The 17238-nt window shown below is 35.1% G+C and overlaps 1 protein-coding gene across 6 annotated transcripts in view; it reads left to right on the plus strand.

The window, feature by feature from the left end:
* LOC131931739 (dipeptidyl peptidase 4) overlaps window positions 1–17238 on the plus strand; it is a 101761-nt gene that overhangs the window by 47827 nt on the left and 36696 nt on the right. For 4 of the 6 annotated variants that reach the window (XM_059288583.1, XM_059288582.1, XM_059288584.1 and 1 more), the window contains 6 exons: window positions 8062–8176; window positions 8571–8666; window positions 10382–10479; window positions 11534–11608; window positions 11767–11819; window positions 14854–14956. In XM_059288583.1, coding sequence (XP_059144566.1) covers window positions 8062–8176; window positions 8571–8666; window positions 10382–10479; window positions 11534–11608; window positions 11767–11819; window positions 14854–14956 — 540 coding nt within the window. Of the gene's footprint in view, window positions 1–1576; window positions 2193–8061; window positions 8177–8570; window positions 8667–10381; window positions 10480–11533; window positions 11609–11766; window positions 11820–14853; window positions 14957–17238 lie in introns of those variants that run through there. The other 2 variants (XM_059288585.1, XM_059288581.1) reach the window with 2 other exon arrangements.

Genomic DNA, 17238 nt, shown 5'->3' on the forward strand with positions numbered 1-17238 from the left:
CATCTTGTCCTTTTGTCCATCTTGTCCTTTTGTCCATCTCAGCCTTTTGTCCATCTTGTCCTTTTGTCCATCTTGTCCTTTTGTCCATCTCGTCCTTTTGTCCATCTCGTCTTTTTGTCCATCTCGTCCTTTTGTCCATCTATTTTTGTCCGTTTCAGCATTTTCCCAACGAAATCACGAAAATGGCTAGAATTGACACAAGCTGTCTTTAGATTTTAAAGTGGGGTAAATCATTGTTTATCAGAATTCAATAGCTGTTTGTTTTGTTTTTTTAATTTTTAATTCGGCCTATTTTATAGTCAAAATTGAACGGTCGCTTGAACTAGGCTATATTATTTCCGGGAGCATCGGCTTGAAGCAAACAATACCTGGTTTAAAGATAATGACAGATGATGTTCGCACTAGATGTTGTCTAACGTTTGTACTTTTGAAAAAATTTAAATAGGCCAAACTGTGATTGAAGCAGTTTACTGACACTTAAAAATGTAAATAGGCTAAACTGTGATTGAAGCAGTTTACTGACACTTAAAAATTTAAATAGGCTAAACTGTAATTGAAGCAGTTTACTGACACTTAAAAATTTAAATAGGCTAAACTGTGATTGAAGCAGTTTACTGACACTTAAAAATTTAAATAGGCTATACTATGATTGAAGCAGTTTACTGACACTTAAAAATTTAAATAGGCTAAACTGTGATTGAAGCAGTTTACTGACACTTAAAAATTTAAATAGGCTATACTGTGATTGAAGCAGTTTACTGACACTTAAAAATTTAAATAGGCTAAACTGTGATTCAAGCAGTTTACTGACACTTAAAAATTTAAATAGGCTAAACTATGATTGAAGCAGTTTACTGACACTTAAAAATTTAAATAGGCTAAACTGTGATTCAAGCAGTTTACTGACACTTAAAAATTTAAATAGGCTATACTATGATTGAAGCAGTTTACTGACACTTAAAAATTTAAATAGGCTAAACTGTGATTGAAGCAGTTTACTGACACTTAAAAATTTAAATAGGCTAAACTGTGATTGAAGCAGTTTACTGACACTTAAAAATTTAAATAGGCTAAACTATGATTGAAGCAGTTTACTGACACTTAAAAATTTAAATAGGCTAAACTGTGATTGAAGCAGTTTACTGACACTTAAAAATTTAAATAGGCTAAACTGTGATTCAAGCAGTTTACTGACACTTAAAAATTTAAATAGGCTAAACTGTGATTGAAGCAGTTTACTGACACTTAAAATTTACAATCGCTTGTGAGAGAAAATATTGGGCCCCATGAAAATATGTGACCTCGTATTCTTAGCTGCCCCTACTCTCCATACTAGGTATTCGTATCTCTAATTTAAACGCAATATGAATGCCGATAATAGATAGTATATATTATGTTCAAATTAAAATCTGAGAAGATGTGTCTAGGTATAAAAGGAATTAATAGCAAGAGATGAGCCCATAATATTTACTAGTATGATGAATGAAAAGCCAAGTCTAATGCTAGAAATACGGCCAGACGCATCCAGCAAGTATTGATTTAGGTCTGTGTGCTGGCGGCTCACACTGGTGTGCTGTGCACCTTGAGCTGTGTGCTCGCTCTCTCCTGGGTGGAATCTTACCTAGTGTGTAGTCGTGCACTGGCTAGTTGGCTACGAGCTGTCATTGGATTATACATGTGTGTGCTTCTACCGTATGTGTTGCTATCCGTGGCTAATTAATCAGGAAGCTATTAGGCCCCTCTATCAACCTATTGGCTATCAGAGAGCCATATCTAACGGTGGAGTGGGGGACAATTGACTCAGATTTTATACACACTTCATCTGGTTTCTTTTCCTTGCTGTTCAAAGACTTAGACGAGCGGTAACTATTCATCGTTTCCTTAAAGTGTTCAGCGATTCAAACAGTTACGACCTTCGTGAAAAATTATACACATTTGTTTTTAAATTTATACGTTTTCTTGAACAAAAACGGGCTATGAAGGCTGGGCCATTAAAATATACAATAGTTAACAGGGTTAGCTGCTTGCAGGAAATATAATACATACCAGTAAGCTGATATAGAAAGGTAATATAATAAGAAAAGACACTTGCTGATTTTGTTTGATAACAAAGATGGCATCAAACAGACACCTTATATGACGTCATAAAGGACAGAAAAAAAGGAAAAATGGTGGCGCTGGACGGCTCTCAAGTAAGTCTAAAAATAGATTGAGTTCCTTTATTCCATGTGTTTGTAGTTCCTTTATTTTATGTGTTTGTAGTTCATTTATCCTGGTATTTGTAGTTCCTTTATTCCAGGTGTTTGTAGTTCCTTTATTCCATGTGTTTATAGTTCCTTTATTCCAGGTGTTTGTAGTTCCTTTATTCCATGTGTTTGTAGTTCCTTATTCCAGGTGTTTGTAGTTCCTTATTCCAGGTATTTATAGTTCCTTTATTCCAGGTGTTTGTAGTTCTTTTATTCCATGTGTTTGTAGTTCCATTATTCCATGTGTTTGTAGTTCCTTTATTCCATGTGTTTGCAGTTCCTTTATTCCAGGTGTTTGTAGTTCCTTATTCCAGGTATATATAGTTCCTTTATTCCATGTGTTTGTAGTTCCTTATTCCAGGTGTTTGTAGTTCCTTTATTCCAGGTGTTTGTAGTTCCTTTATTCCAGGTGTTTATAGTTCCTTTATTTCAGGTGTTTATAGTTCTTTTATGCCAGGTGTTTGTAGTTCACTTATTCCAGGTGTTTGTAGTTCCTTTATTTCATGTGTTTGTAGTTCCTTTATTCCATGTGTTTGTAGTTTTTTTATTCCATGTGTTTGTAGTTCCTTTATTCCAGGTGTTTGTAGTTCTTTTATGCCGGGTATTTGTAGTTCCTTTATTTCAGGTGTTTGTAGTTCCTTTATTTCAGGTGTTTGTAGTTCCTTTATTTCAGGTATTTATAGTTCCTTTATTCCAGGTGTTTATAGTTCCTTTATTCCATGTGTTTGTAGTTCCTTTATTTCAGGTGGTTGTAGTTCCTTTATTCCAGGTGTTTGCAGTTCCTTTATTCCAGGTGTTTGTAATTTCTTTATTCCAGGTATTTGTAGTTCCTTTATTCCAGGTGTTTGTAGTTCCTTTATTCCAGGTGTTTGTAGTTCCTTTATTTCAGGTGTTTGTAGTTCCTTTATTTCAAGTGTTTGTAGTTCTTTTATGCCAGGTATTTGTAGTTCCTTTATTTCAGGTGTTTGTAGTTCCTTTATTTCAGATATTTATAGTTCCTTTATTCCAGGTGTTTGTAGTTCACTTATTCCAGGTGTTTGTAGTTCCTTTATTTCAGGTATTTATAGTTCCTTTATTCCAGGTGTTTGTAGTTCCTTTATTTCAGGTGTTTGTAGTTCCTTTATTTCAAGTGTTTGTAGTTCTTTTATGCCAGGTATTTGTAGTTCCTTTATTTCAGGTGTTTGTAGTTCCTTTATTTCAGGTGTTTATAGTTCCTTTATTCCATGTGTTTGTAGTTCCTTTATTTCAGGTGGTTGTAGTTCCTTTATTCCAGGTGTTTGCAGTTCCTTTATTCCAGGTGTTTGTAATTTCTTTATTCCAGGTATTTGTAGTTCCTTTATTCCAGGTGTTTGTAGTTCCTTTATTTCAGGTGTTTGTAGTTCTTTTATGCCAGGTATTTGTAGTTCCTTTATTCCAGGTATTTATAGTTCCTTTATTTCAGGTATTTGTAGTTCCTTTATTAAACCCACACAATCAATCCACACAATCAACACACACAATAAACCCACACAATCAATCCACACAATCAACCCAAACGAAGACAAGTCGATCAGAGTGCAACGTTTTGTAACCGCTTAAATTATTCGATCACGGATTTAGAAAGGGGAGATAATTGTTTTTCATAGATGGTTAATTACTGATCATGTTCTTAAATAAAATATTAACTTACTAGGCATACCGCCTAGCATCGCTTAGGTTTAAAAAAAAATAAAAAAAATTGAGAATTTGAATTACATTAAAGCTGTTATGTGGAATGCTTAAATTAAAACAGTAATTTCATGCTCAAAACGGAAGTGGAATATTCACAACTTTATAGCTTGCAAGGTGATTAGAACTGCAAAGGCTTCATTAAAAGAATAACTCACATATTATATTCAATTTTGCAATTTATTCTTAGTAAATAGCTTTATGTATAGCGAAATTTCTATTTAAACGAATGCTATACGTTGTGATTTTCTGTTTTTGTTAAAAATAGTATTAAAATTATTTTAAAATTATTTCTTTAAACCTCCCATGTACCTACCGAATGACGTAGTCTTGTTTACTTTTTTTCACAAACAATTGCTATACTTATATAAGAAAACTAGCCATCGGTACCCGTTACACGGGCTATTCTGGTGACTTTTAGCTCTCTTCTCTTTACAAAAGGCTACCCGGGTAGCGGTGTTTAAAACTGCCCGGAGGAGGGTGTGTGGGTTGTGTGTGCGTTGGGTGGGGGGGGGGGGGGGGGGGTAGCGGATACTGTTTTTCCATATTTTTGTATGAATTACTTTTTTTCTATTTCGTTCGGAGGTGAAAGGGGAAGAAACGGTAGAGATGCTTGAAGAAAATGTATATATCTACGGAAAGTGAGTAATGAAATGAATTGTAATTCAGCTTTTAAAAAATTCATTATCAGAAACTTAGGAAAAGCAACATTTTATTGATCAAGAGCATTGGAATGAAACATTCTTAAGATTATGAAAAAAGTGGTTTTGTTTTATGTACTTCTGTGTATACTTCTTTAAAAATAACGTAGACTACCAATACCTATTAGAAAAAAATAAAACCAAATTATATGTAGTATAACGTAGACTACCAATACCTATTAGAAAAATTAAAACCAAATTATATGTAGTATTAGTCAACACAGTACCATATTAAATGCACTCGCTGATTAAGAGAATTAAAATTAAGAGACTTAAAAGATTTCATTAAAAAGGCGGCTGTTCAATGGTAGTTATGTTGTTTTTGTCTTTTTAAAACACCTATTTCGGCAGAGCATGGGGCTTGCCACACTATTCCTTCAAAAAACAGGTAAACTCTACTTCACCCACCCCGTGACCCGCTAAGTCCCGATAGGCAACTTTATCATTCACATATAAAAAAAACAAATTGAAAAAAAAATATTTAAAATTGACGTTGTGTGTCTCGAATCCGCACCACCTGCATGCTATCAATTACACTATCATCTCAGCTATTTAGACACTATAATTTTTATGGATAATAAAATAGTAAATTAAGAAACTTAACTTACGCGATTAATTCTTTCAAATTACATTCTATTAAAAATTAGCCAACTGCATAGCTAAACAAACAAAGATTTCAATAAAATAATTAAGGCCTGAAATAGTTTAATATAGAAATTTATTATCGGAATAGATTCTAGAAATCTAGATCTAGGTAGGGTCTAGATCTTAACTAGATCTGTCTAGTTTTTCCGTAGATCTAGATCATCTAAATTTTTAAAGTTTAGGCCGAGAAAATTGTAATGTACGTAGATCTAATCATATTTGAATTTTCTTTCTTCTTCTTCGTTCTTAATTTTTAGTGTTGGAGGGTATCAAGCCTTATCTGCCGGAGGGTTTGAACTTGAGACTTTTTTTTAAATTTATCAACCAATAGCTTTAGCCGACTCGACCACGCCTCCATCACAATTAAGGATACGCGTCAAATAGTTATGCGCCAATGAGGACATTGACTCCGATTTTAGCCTGCTTTTCTTTTTGGATTTGGTTCCATAGCCTTTGTCCAAATATTTGAATGAAGTAGTTGATTTGTTTATATTCTAAACTCGGAAGATGACGTCATTAGTTGTGTGCTCTTTTCTTAGTGTAAACATTAGTGACGTCATTGTTTTATTGCGTTCTTTTCACAATTATAAACACTTCTCCTGTTGCATAATTGAAATTGTTTTTCTACATTCAATTATGCCTTTATTTTTTATTTTAAATAAAATTGTGTTTATACATTCAAAACATCTAACCTATTACTTTCAACAAAAGTCCGTATCAAGTTCTCCATATATCGCTGAAAATACTGAAATGATAGCCTGCAAAAATATTTTGCGGACAGAGAGAGAGAGAGAGAGAGAGAGAGAGAGCACATTGGCTTTTATATATTAGGATACGGCGTTTGGACAAATCTACGACCGTAAAAATTTTTCCGACGGGAAAATTTTTTTTTTTTTTACCCTCACCACATATCAGGGCAAATTCTATTTATATATAGCTATTATAGGGCAAATTTCACTCGCGGTCATTTTTTAGCCCTCATCGACGGCTGAGAGTCTGACCATACGGCCTAGCCATTTATTGGGGTGCACACAAGAAATTAGCCAGATGTAAAGAGTACCCTTAAATCTTTGTTGAAATTATCCTTTCACATAAATTACAATGATTATATAAGGAAATACGACAGGTCAGTTTTGACCTCTTTGCCATTTTTTTTCCAGATATGGCGAGTTTTTTATGACAGGCATTTTTCAACGACCTCACAAAACATCAAGGGGGGTCGTTCGGCAAAGTTTTTTCCGATATATAGCTCATATAAGGAGAATTTCACTCGTAGTTACTTTTTAGCCCTCGCCGCGCGAGCAGAGGCAGACCGATAGTTTATCCATAAGGCCGATTTATTTACCCCGGTTTATGGAAAAATGAGCCAGATGTACAGAGCCAAAGTTCCAAAACATTGTTTTGAAAATAGTCATCGTTTTTCACCAAATTAACAAAGTTTATATAGGGAATTCGGACCGGTCAGATCTAAAGTCCTTCCGGAATTTTCCCGATTATATCATAGTTTTTTTTGCCTGTCAGGCCTGTATATAAACCCTGTCAGGCCTGTATATAAACCCTGTCAGGCCTGTGTATAAACCCTGTCATGCCTGTATATAAACCCTGTCAGGCCTGTGTATAAACCCTGTCATGCCTGTATATAAACCCTGTCATGCCTGTGTATACACCTTGTCAGGCCTGTATGTAAACCCTGTCAGGACCGTTGTATTGTCCCATTGACAAGAATGATCTTTTTAAACCGCAAACTTAGCCACATTATGTATATATTCTTATAAACAAGTGGGAGTGATCTCTCTAAACTTTCTCGAATATACTTTTATAAGACCACGGGGGATGGCAACTGGGGATTTAGACATGATTGTTAATCAATTTTTAAGTACTTAAACTTTTATTAAGTAGAATAGAATATGGTAGAACAGAGAATTGCGCATCAAGTGAACAGCAAACACTGTGTGTATAATATTGCGGAACGTTAGAACTGTATAAATTCATATGCCTTTTTTTGAGAAATCGGAAATAGCGTAAAGTACTACTTTTGGTACACGGAAAATACTCAATATTTGACAGAAGACATAGGTTTCATTATTTTACTTAAATGGGAAATTTCGAGTTATAGGCTTGTGAAAAAACAAAAATTTTACTTCTGGTTGCTGGAAATAGCTAAAAAAAATTAATACACACTACAAAGTTGAGGTAACACAAATACATGAAATTTCATCTACCTAGCTGTATCGGCACTCAAGTTATCGTGTTCCCTAACACACACACACACACACACACACACACACATATATATATATATATATATATATATATATATATATATATATATATATATATATATATATATATATATATATATATATATATATATATATATATATATATATATATATATATATATATATATATATATATATATATATATACAAGAACAGAATTGCAAAGCCCAGTTTTTCTGACTCAATTACGCGTAAAACACCGAAATTTGATAAATCTGCAATTAGAATTTTTGCCCGATTAAATTAAGTTCCTTTTACCCCGTATATGATGTTCTGATGTGTGAAAAAGTGAAAACTCAAAATTTCAGGTGATTTTTGTGCTAGATTAGTATGCTCTCTGTGCTCTGTATGCGAGAAAGTAAAAATGACGTTGATCTATTGGATAATGCAATCTATTGTATTTATGTATATTTTCTAAAAAAATGTGTATTGAACAAATAAGGTGACAGTATGTTGAAAAAGTTGTTTCCATTTGTGTAGGAACTGGTTGGTAATACGGCTCAGCAACGCAACTGGCGTGGAATAGCTATAGCCCTCCTAGTGATACTTGTTGTGTGTGCTTTAATTGTCACTGCTGTTATCATCGCCACTCCAAGTAAGTTTCTCTAAAGTCAATGTCTACATCATCGTCACACACAGTCAATGTCTACATCATCACCACACACAGTCAATGTCTACATCATCACCACACGCAGTCAATGTCTACATCATCACCACACACAGTCAATGTCTACATCATCACCACGCAAAGTTTCTCTAAAGTCAATGTCTACATCAGCATCATATAAAAGTTCTGTAATTGTCAATGTCTACATCATCACCACACAAAACAATTTACTCGCAAGATTTCAAGATTTTACTTTTCTCATTCGACAATAGCCATACATATTTGTAAATTGTAATTACGCCCATTGATTATTTGCAATAAAGCTGCAAATTATGGCTATTGTGATGAACAACACCCAGGTTTTTTCTTCTATTTATTTCAGCAGAAAGAGTGGAAAACTTTGGAGAGAAATTCACGTTTGATGATTATATCAATTTCGAGCTTCGTCCAGCCAGCTTTAGTGCCGAATGGATCGCGGGTGAGGTTTGCAATAGTTTTAGAATCAGCAATCTGGACTGCCGATGATGTTTCCTTTTTAAAACTTTATTTTTGTATTTCTCGCTTGATGTTTGTTAGTTAGAAATCATACCGAGTTAGTAATCGAGTAAATTAATGCAAGTCCACAATTAGTGTAGGTGTTTTTTTAGAGAAACCATACGTCTCCCCCCCACCCCACTAAATAGAATGTGTATAAAAAATATATACTTTTACCAGTGTCCACATCGTCCCCCCCCCCCCCCCCCATTCGGAGAATTTAGTCCAACCCTCAGTAATTAGAATTAGGGTCTACCTTTAGTCTGTATGATCAGCAAATGCGACCAGTGTTGATTCAGACTTCTTTCTCCCCGGAGATAGGGGGGGGTCGACTAAACTTTTGTTTAAAACTGTATATTCTATATCAATTGTAAGGGGCTGTAGACGTTCTTCGGGGGGCTCCATCCCCCCCCCCCCCCCACCCCGACCAGTAACTACTTGTAGTTCGAGGTTACCAGATTAAATAGTGTGGACATATCTACATTTAGCTTCTATACATAAAATATAATGCCAACATTGAATGTTAAATACAAAAATAGAATTAAGAATTGAATGCCGAAAACGATACCAATAATAATGACATCATTGATAATAGAGACCAAAAAAATTAAACGCCTAATTTAATCTTTTAATTTTAGAACTCAATGTAGATATATTAATAAAAACATATCGGAAAAATAATAGATATATATGGGAGCCGGACGTTTTCCCGAAAGACACTTGCCCGAAAGCAAGTTGAATAAATAGCAATATTTAGCGTGTTTGAATTTCTTTCTATATTACCTCTCCTAGTTTAAACATTTAAATTGTTAATTTATTATTTCTCTTCGCTCTACTGTTATTAAAATGTATCAATTTTTTATTGGAATCAAGCCAGAATATTATTTTTCATTGATCAGTTTAATATGTTTTAGCAATATGCGTGTATTTCATATTTTTTATGTTCTTTTGTTGACGTAATTGAAAGAGTAAAATCTTTGCCAACCATCAAACATGTTTGTGTTATATAAATAGACCCAACTCCATTAGTTGCAATAAGATAATGCAATGCAAGTACTGCATGGTATAATGTGTTGTTTACTTTTAAGTTTTTATAATCTATAGTGATGAGTAACGGACTGACACACTACCTAAGGCTCTATAATATAGATTTAAATAAAATTTAAGGGAGATTACTACCGCCTATACATATTTTCAGAAAGAATCAGAAATCAAGAACTTTATTTTGTTTTTCCCAAAAAATGAGCGGTTCTGTCAAAACCTTCCTTTAGCCTGATTTCATTGGAAGTGACATCCCTAATCCTACTAAACAGGTTGTCATCTGACAGCCAAACAGGTTGTCCAAACAACCAAACAGGACAACCAAACAGGTTGTACCATGACAGCCAAACAGGTTGTCCCATGACAGCCAAACAGGTTGTCCCATGACAGCCAAACAGGTTGTCCCATGACAGCCAAACAGGTTGTCCCATGACAGCCAAACAGGTTTTCCCATGACAGCCAACCAGGTTTTCCCCTGACAAGATAACAAACAAAAGTCATTAATGTATCGGCTTGTAGGATAGGTATAAAAAATTTACTGTACGCCTTTTTGTTATATGTTTGAAAAAGAAAATCTATTGATTTATTAAGGTTTTATGGGTTTTTTTTTTCATTTAGGTGAAAACCAGTTTGTGTATTTAACTGTGGATAAATCACTGAGAATTTTCAACTGCTCTCACAACGACAGTTTTGAAATTATGGACAACAACACTTACGTAAGTTATATATAAGCGTTAGGTTCATAGCTAAGCCTATCAATTAGATATTATATTATAAACAAACACATCTAAGTCAGTTCTCTCTCAGCCTTAGGTTCAGGTTTAACATGTATTTCCGTCTGTCAGTTTATTCGTGTGTCTAAAACGTAATCGGTAAATTTATACTTAAAAAGTCAAGTTTTTTTTAAAGAAGTAGAGGTATATTCGTGTAAAGATAGGCCTATATAATGTATCTTATATTAATTATCGATTCAGGCAACTTATGTTAATGATCTATTCCAGTATTTTATTTTGATAATCTGCTAATGTAACATATATTGATAATCTGCTAATGTAACATATATTGATAATCTGCTAATGTAACATATATTGATAATCTGCTAATGTAACATATATTGATAATCTGCTAATGTAACATATATTGATAATCTGCTAATGTAACATATATTGATAATCTGCTAATGTAACATATATTGATAATCTGCTAATGTAACATATATTGATAATCTGCTAATGTAACATATATTGATAATCTGCTAATGTAACATATATTGATAATCTGCTAATGTAACATATATTGATAATCTGCTAATGTAACATATATTGATAATCTGCTAATGTAACATATATTGATAATCTGCTAATGTAACATATATTGATAATCTGCTAATGTAACATATATTGATTATCTGCTAATGTAACATATTGATGAACTAATGAAAGAAAATTTTAAACTATGCCTTCTGTCTTCTTTGTGCCTATTCTGACGCAGTTATAATTGAATAATCAAAGAAGTCAAACTAAAACTTATTCAATTAATTAGGCAGCCGTCACAGATTCTTTTCCAAGCCTTTGATTTATTTATACAAAACAAAATATCTAGTTATGAGAATTATTACAAACCGAACCGTTCAAAAATGGTAAATGTTAAAACTAATTCGGGAACGCAAAAGTCTAGCTCAATATGGTGTTGATAGTTTATAGCTCAACATGGTCTTGATAGTTTATAGCTCAACATGTCTACATAACATACCTTTAAAAATATTTGCAGAAATCGACAGAATTGAAAGACTATTACCTTTCATCTCACGGTGATTACCTGTTGCTAAAGTTAAATACAAAACAGGTAATTTGAATAAAGATATAAAATAAAACTGTTAAGTTAAAAATTATCATTTTTACAAAGTATGAGCAATATTACCATATATAGGCCTATTAATATTTGCAATTGTTACAAGGCAATTGTTATAATAACAATGATTTAAAAAATTGTGTTTGTTGCAGATATTCAGGCATTCCGCTGTATCAGATTATTCCGTATACAATGTTCACACAAGGTAATTTAAATAAATAACATATTTACAAAAGGTGGATTAAATAAATTCATTATTCATATACAGTAAATTATCAAACTTTTTGCTTACGGGGTGGTACTCAAATTAAACATTAACAAAACCAAATTATAAAACAAAATACACCTAGCCAAGGGTCTATTAAAATAAACAACCAACTAGTAAAGGAAGTAAAAGATATGAGTTCATTAGGCAGCGTGGTCAACAGTGTCTCTAAAGCAAAACATTTGTAAATATATATATATATATATATATATATATATATATATATATATATATATATATATATATATATATATATATATATGTATATATATATATGTATATATATGTATATATATGTATATATATGTATATATATGTATATATATATATATATATATATATATATATATATATATATATATATATATATATATATATATATATATATATATATATATATATATATATATATATATATATATATATATATATATATATATATATATATATATATATATATATATATATATATATATATATATATATATATATATAAATCAACCGTGCAAAACACAGCGATCAAAATAAATTTCCTCAAAGACCAAATGCAGACTTTTCTAAAATAATATCCTTAGCTTCCTACTATATGGCAGCTGTTAAGTAACAGACGTTAGTTACTGAATTGTTTCCAAATTAAGTGTCTGCAAAGGATAAAAGATATCTACTGACTTAACACATCCAATGACAGAGTAATAAGAGAAATGCAAATGGAAGCCAGTTCAGAAGTAATCCAAACAAATGGCTGGATGGGTCACGTTTTGAGAAGTTCACAAGATATCACAGGAATGGCGCTTAGCTGAAAGTCTCAACGAAGAAGAAAACATGGAAGGGCAAGAAAGATGTGGAGGTGCATAGCAGAAATATAACTGACAAAGTAGGGCTATCTTGAGGGACTGCCAAGACAACAGACAAAGTAGGGCTATTTTGAGGGACTGCCAAGACAACTGACAAAGTAGGGCTATCTTGAGGGACTGCCAAGCAGAAATACAACTGACAAAGTAGGGCTATCTTGGGGGACTGCCAAGACAACTGACAAAGTAGGGCTATCTTGAGGGACTGCCAAGACAACTGACAAAGTAGGGCTATCTTGAGGGACTGCCAAGACAACAGACAAAGTAGGGCTATCTTGAGGGACTGCCAAGCAGAAATACTACTGACAAAGTAGGGCTATCTTGAGGGACTGCCAAGACAACAGACAAAGTAGGGCTATTTTGAGGGACTGCCTAGATAATTGCCTATAACCGGCAAAAGTGGAAAGAACTTTCTGTTTCCGTTCCATGTGTCTTGGGTACAAAAGGAAAAGATGATCAAATGAAATAGTTTGCTTTACAGTAGCCTACTTGCGTAAATATTGAAAATCTGATATATTGCCGTTATACAATATTGAAAGTCTGATATATTGCCTTCATACAATATTGAAAGTTTGGTATATTGCCATCACACAATATTGAATGCAAGTCGCATTAACCATAAAATCGTTTATTAATAATGCTTTATTCTTTTCTTTTTTTCTAAGCTTGTTGATTTGATAGTTTTAAAATGTTTTTCAAAATACTTTTTTTCTATTTAAGTGAAGGTGTAGTAATTCTCAAACTCTATTCAACTATTTATAGAACGACTATTCGCTTTTTTTTAGTGCCATTTCCATACTGACAATTGCGATTATTAATTCGTTCTGGATGGATGTGTGTCCGCAGCTTTAAGTCGTATCTCCTCCTCAACGAAGCAATATCGAGGACTAGTTCCAAAGCAAATATGTTAAGCAAGTTCCGAGGATGATTGTGGGCCAAAAAAATTCCCGGAATTCCTTCCTGGATTTCCCGGAAAAGCCAAAAAACCTCGAAAAAATGCAGTTTTTGGCCCATATCTCGGCAACCAGACCACTTAGCGACTTGAAACATTTACCAATCGATTCCTGCCATAATTTAGAACAATATTTCCGAAGAAAGTTTTCAAAAATATCCTTTCGTTCGGTCACAAAAAAATTTTTAAAAATTGTTATGGATATCATAAGGAAATTGCGCTTAAATTGTCACTAGACTTTTTATTACCTTGTTTTTTACTCAGTCATGTAATTTACAGCGTCAATTAGGCTTACCATGTTCGCTTTTATATTATGGTAAGTCAAAGGGCAAGTTTCCTATTGGGTGGCGTGTTTTGTGTCCGCTTTGATAAAAAAAACCTTTACAGATTGATCATTTTAAACCGTATTCTATTCAAGCAGACAATACCTTTTCGTCTTTGTATTTTCCGAAATTTGAACGTCACAAATTTACTCTTTCTTTAACTTGACTCCTCAAGAAATACCATCCAAATCATTATTAAATAAAAAAATATGACAAACTTTTAGGGGACGTCCCTCCCACTTTTTTCTTCAATTACTAATTTACAAGTAGTTAGTGTTTACAAACAAGTATATAATGCTTACAAACAAATTGATAATGCTTACAAACAAATTGATAATGCTTACAAACAAATAGATAATGCTTACAAACAAGTAGATAATGCTTACAAACAAATAGATAATGTTTACAAACAAGTATATAATGCTTACAAACAAATAGATAATGTTTACAAACAAGTATATAATGCTTACAAACAAATAGATAATGCTTACAAACAAGTATATAATGCTTACAAACAAATTGATAATGCTTACAAACAAATAGATAATGCTTACAAACAAGTAGATAATGCTTACAAACAAATAGATAATGTTTACAAACAAGTATATAATGCTTACAAACAAGTAGATAATGCTTAGAAACAAGTAGATAATCGTTACAAACAAGTAGTTAATGCTTACAAACAAATAGATAATGCTTACAAAGAAGTAGATATTGCTTACAAAAAAGTAGATAATGCTTAGAAACAAGTAGATAATTCTTACAGAAAAGTAGATAACTGTTTAAAAAAATCGATGATGTTGACTTACAAATGGCAATGAGAACTGATGCAGGCTAACTGTCCCCAGGTCAACAGTGAAACTGTTTGCCGGTCGTATACCAGTGTCCGGCATGACAACAGCAGAACCAAGAATCCAGTATGCCTCGTGGTCACCCACTGGACATGCACTGGTCAGTTGGGTTAGGTTATCTGGTCAGTTGGGTTAGGGTTAGGTCAACTGGTCAGTTGGGTTAGGATTAGGTCAACTGGTCAGTTGGGTTAGGTTATCTGGTCAGTTGGGTTAGGGTTAGGTCAACTGGTCAGTTGGGTTAGGTTATCTGGTCAGTTGGGTTAGGGTTAGGTCAACTGGTCAGTTGGGTTAGGATTAGGTCAACTGGTCAGTTGGGTTAGGTTATCTGGTCAGTTGGGTTAGGGTTAGGTCAACTGGTCAGTTGGGTTAGGGTTAGGTCAACTGGTCAGTTGGGTTAGGGTTAGGTCAACTGGTCAGTTGGGTTAGGGTTAGGTCAACTGGTCAGTTGGGTTAGGGTAAGGTCATCTGGTCAGTTGGGTTAGGATTAGGTTAACTGGTCAGTTGGGTTAGGTTATCTGGTCAGTTGGGTTAGGGTTAGGTCATCTGGTGAGTTGGGTTAGGGTTAGGTCATCTGGTCAGTTGGTTTAGGGTTAGGTCAACTGGTCAGTTGGGTTAGGGTTAGGTCAACTGGTCAGTTGGGTTAGGGTTAGGTCATCTGGTGAGTTGGGTTAGGGTTAGGTCATCTGGTCAGTTGGGTTAGGATTAGGTCAACTGGTCAGTTGGGTTAGGGTTAGGTCATCTGGTCAGTTGGGTTAGGGTTAGGTCAACTGGTCAGTTGGTTAGGGTTAGGTCATCTGATCATTTGGGTTAGGTCATCTGGTCAGTTTAGTTAGGGTTAGGTCAACTGGTCATTTAGGTTAAGGTTAGGTCATCTGGTCAGTTGGTTTAGGGTTAGGTCAACTGGTCATTTGGGTTAAGGTTAGGTCAACTGGTCATTTGGGTTAGGTTATCTGGTCAGTTGGGTTAGGATTAGGTCAACTGGTCAGTTGGGTTAGGTTATCTGGTCAGTTGGGTTAGGGTTAGGTCAACTGGTCAGTTGGGTTAGGGTTAGGTCAACTGGTCAGTTGGGTTAGGATTAGGTCAACTGGTCAGTTGGGTTAGGGTTAGGTCAACTGGTCAGTTGGGTTAGGGTAAGGTCATCTGGTCAGTTGGGTTAGGATTAGGTTAACTGGTCAGTTGGGTTAGGTTATCTGGTCAGTTGGGTTAGGGTTAGGTCATCTGGTGAGTTGGGTTAGGGTTAGGTCATCTGGTCAGTTGGTTTAGGGTTAGGTCAACTGGTCAGTTGGGTTAGGGTTAGGTCAACTGGTCAGTTGGGTTAGGGTTAGGTCATCTGGTGAGTTGGGTTAGGGTTAGGTCATCTGGTCAGTTGGGTTAGGATTAGGTCAACTGGTCAGTTGGGTTAGGGTTAGGTCATCTGGTCAGTTGGGTTAGGGTTAGGTCAACTGGTCAGTTGGGTTAGGGTTAGGTCATCTGATCATTTGGGTTAGGTCATCTGGTCAGTTGAGTTAGGGTTAGGTCAACTGGTCATTTAGGTTAAGGTTAGGTCATCTGGTCAGTTGGTTTAGGGTTAGGTCAACTGGTCATTTGGGTTAAGGTTAGGTCAACTGGTCATTTGGGTTAAGGTTAGGTCAACAGGTCAGTTGGCAACATTCTTTTATTAATTGTCATAACGCTTTTTATTGTTTCTGTCTCCGTGACTCCCTGTCTCCGTGTCTCTTTGTCTCCCTTTCTCTCTGTCTCCGTGTCTCTCTGTCCCCGTGTCTCTCTGTCTCTCTGTCTCCCTGTCTCCGTGTCTCCCTGTCTCTCTGCCTCCGTGTCTCTCTGTCTCTCTATCTCCGTATTTCTCTGTCTCCGTGTCTCTCTGTCTCCGTGTCTCTCTGTCTCCGTGTCTCTCTGTCTCCCTGTCTCTCTATCTCCCTGTCTCTCTGTCTCTCTGTCTCCCTGTCTCTCTGTCTCTCTGTCTCCGTGTCTCTCTGTCCCCGTATCTCTCTGTCTCCCTGTCTCTCTATCTCCCTGTCTCTCTGTCTCTCTGTCTCCCTGTCTCTCTGTCTCTCTGTCTCCGTGTCTCTCTGTCCCCGTATCTCTCTGTCTCCCTGTCTCTCTATCTCTCTATCTCCCTGTCTCTCTGTCTCCCTGTCTCCCTGTCTCTCTGTCTCTCTGTCTCCCTGTCTCTCTGTCTCTGTGTCTCCGTATCTCCCTGTCTCTCTATCTCCCTGTCTCTCTATCTCCCTGTCGCTCTGTCTCCCTGTCTCCCTGTCTCTCTGTCTCTCTGTCTCCCTGTCTCTCTGTCTCTGTGTCTCCGTATCTCCCTGTCTCTCTATCTCCCTGTCTCTCTGTCTCTCTGTCTCCCTGTCTGTCTGTCTCTCTGTCTGCGTGTCTCTC

The sequence above is a fragment of the Physella acuta genome, unplaced genomic scaffold (assembly GCF_028476545.2).
Source record: "Physella acuta isolate Inbredline_101_S28 unplaced genomic scaffold, ASM2847654v3 ptg002022l, whole genome shotgun sequence".
NCBI classification, from domain to species: Eukaryota; Metazoa; Mollusca; class Gastropoda; family Physidae; genus Physella; species Physella acuta.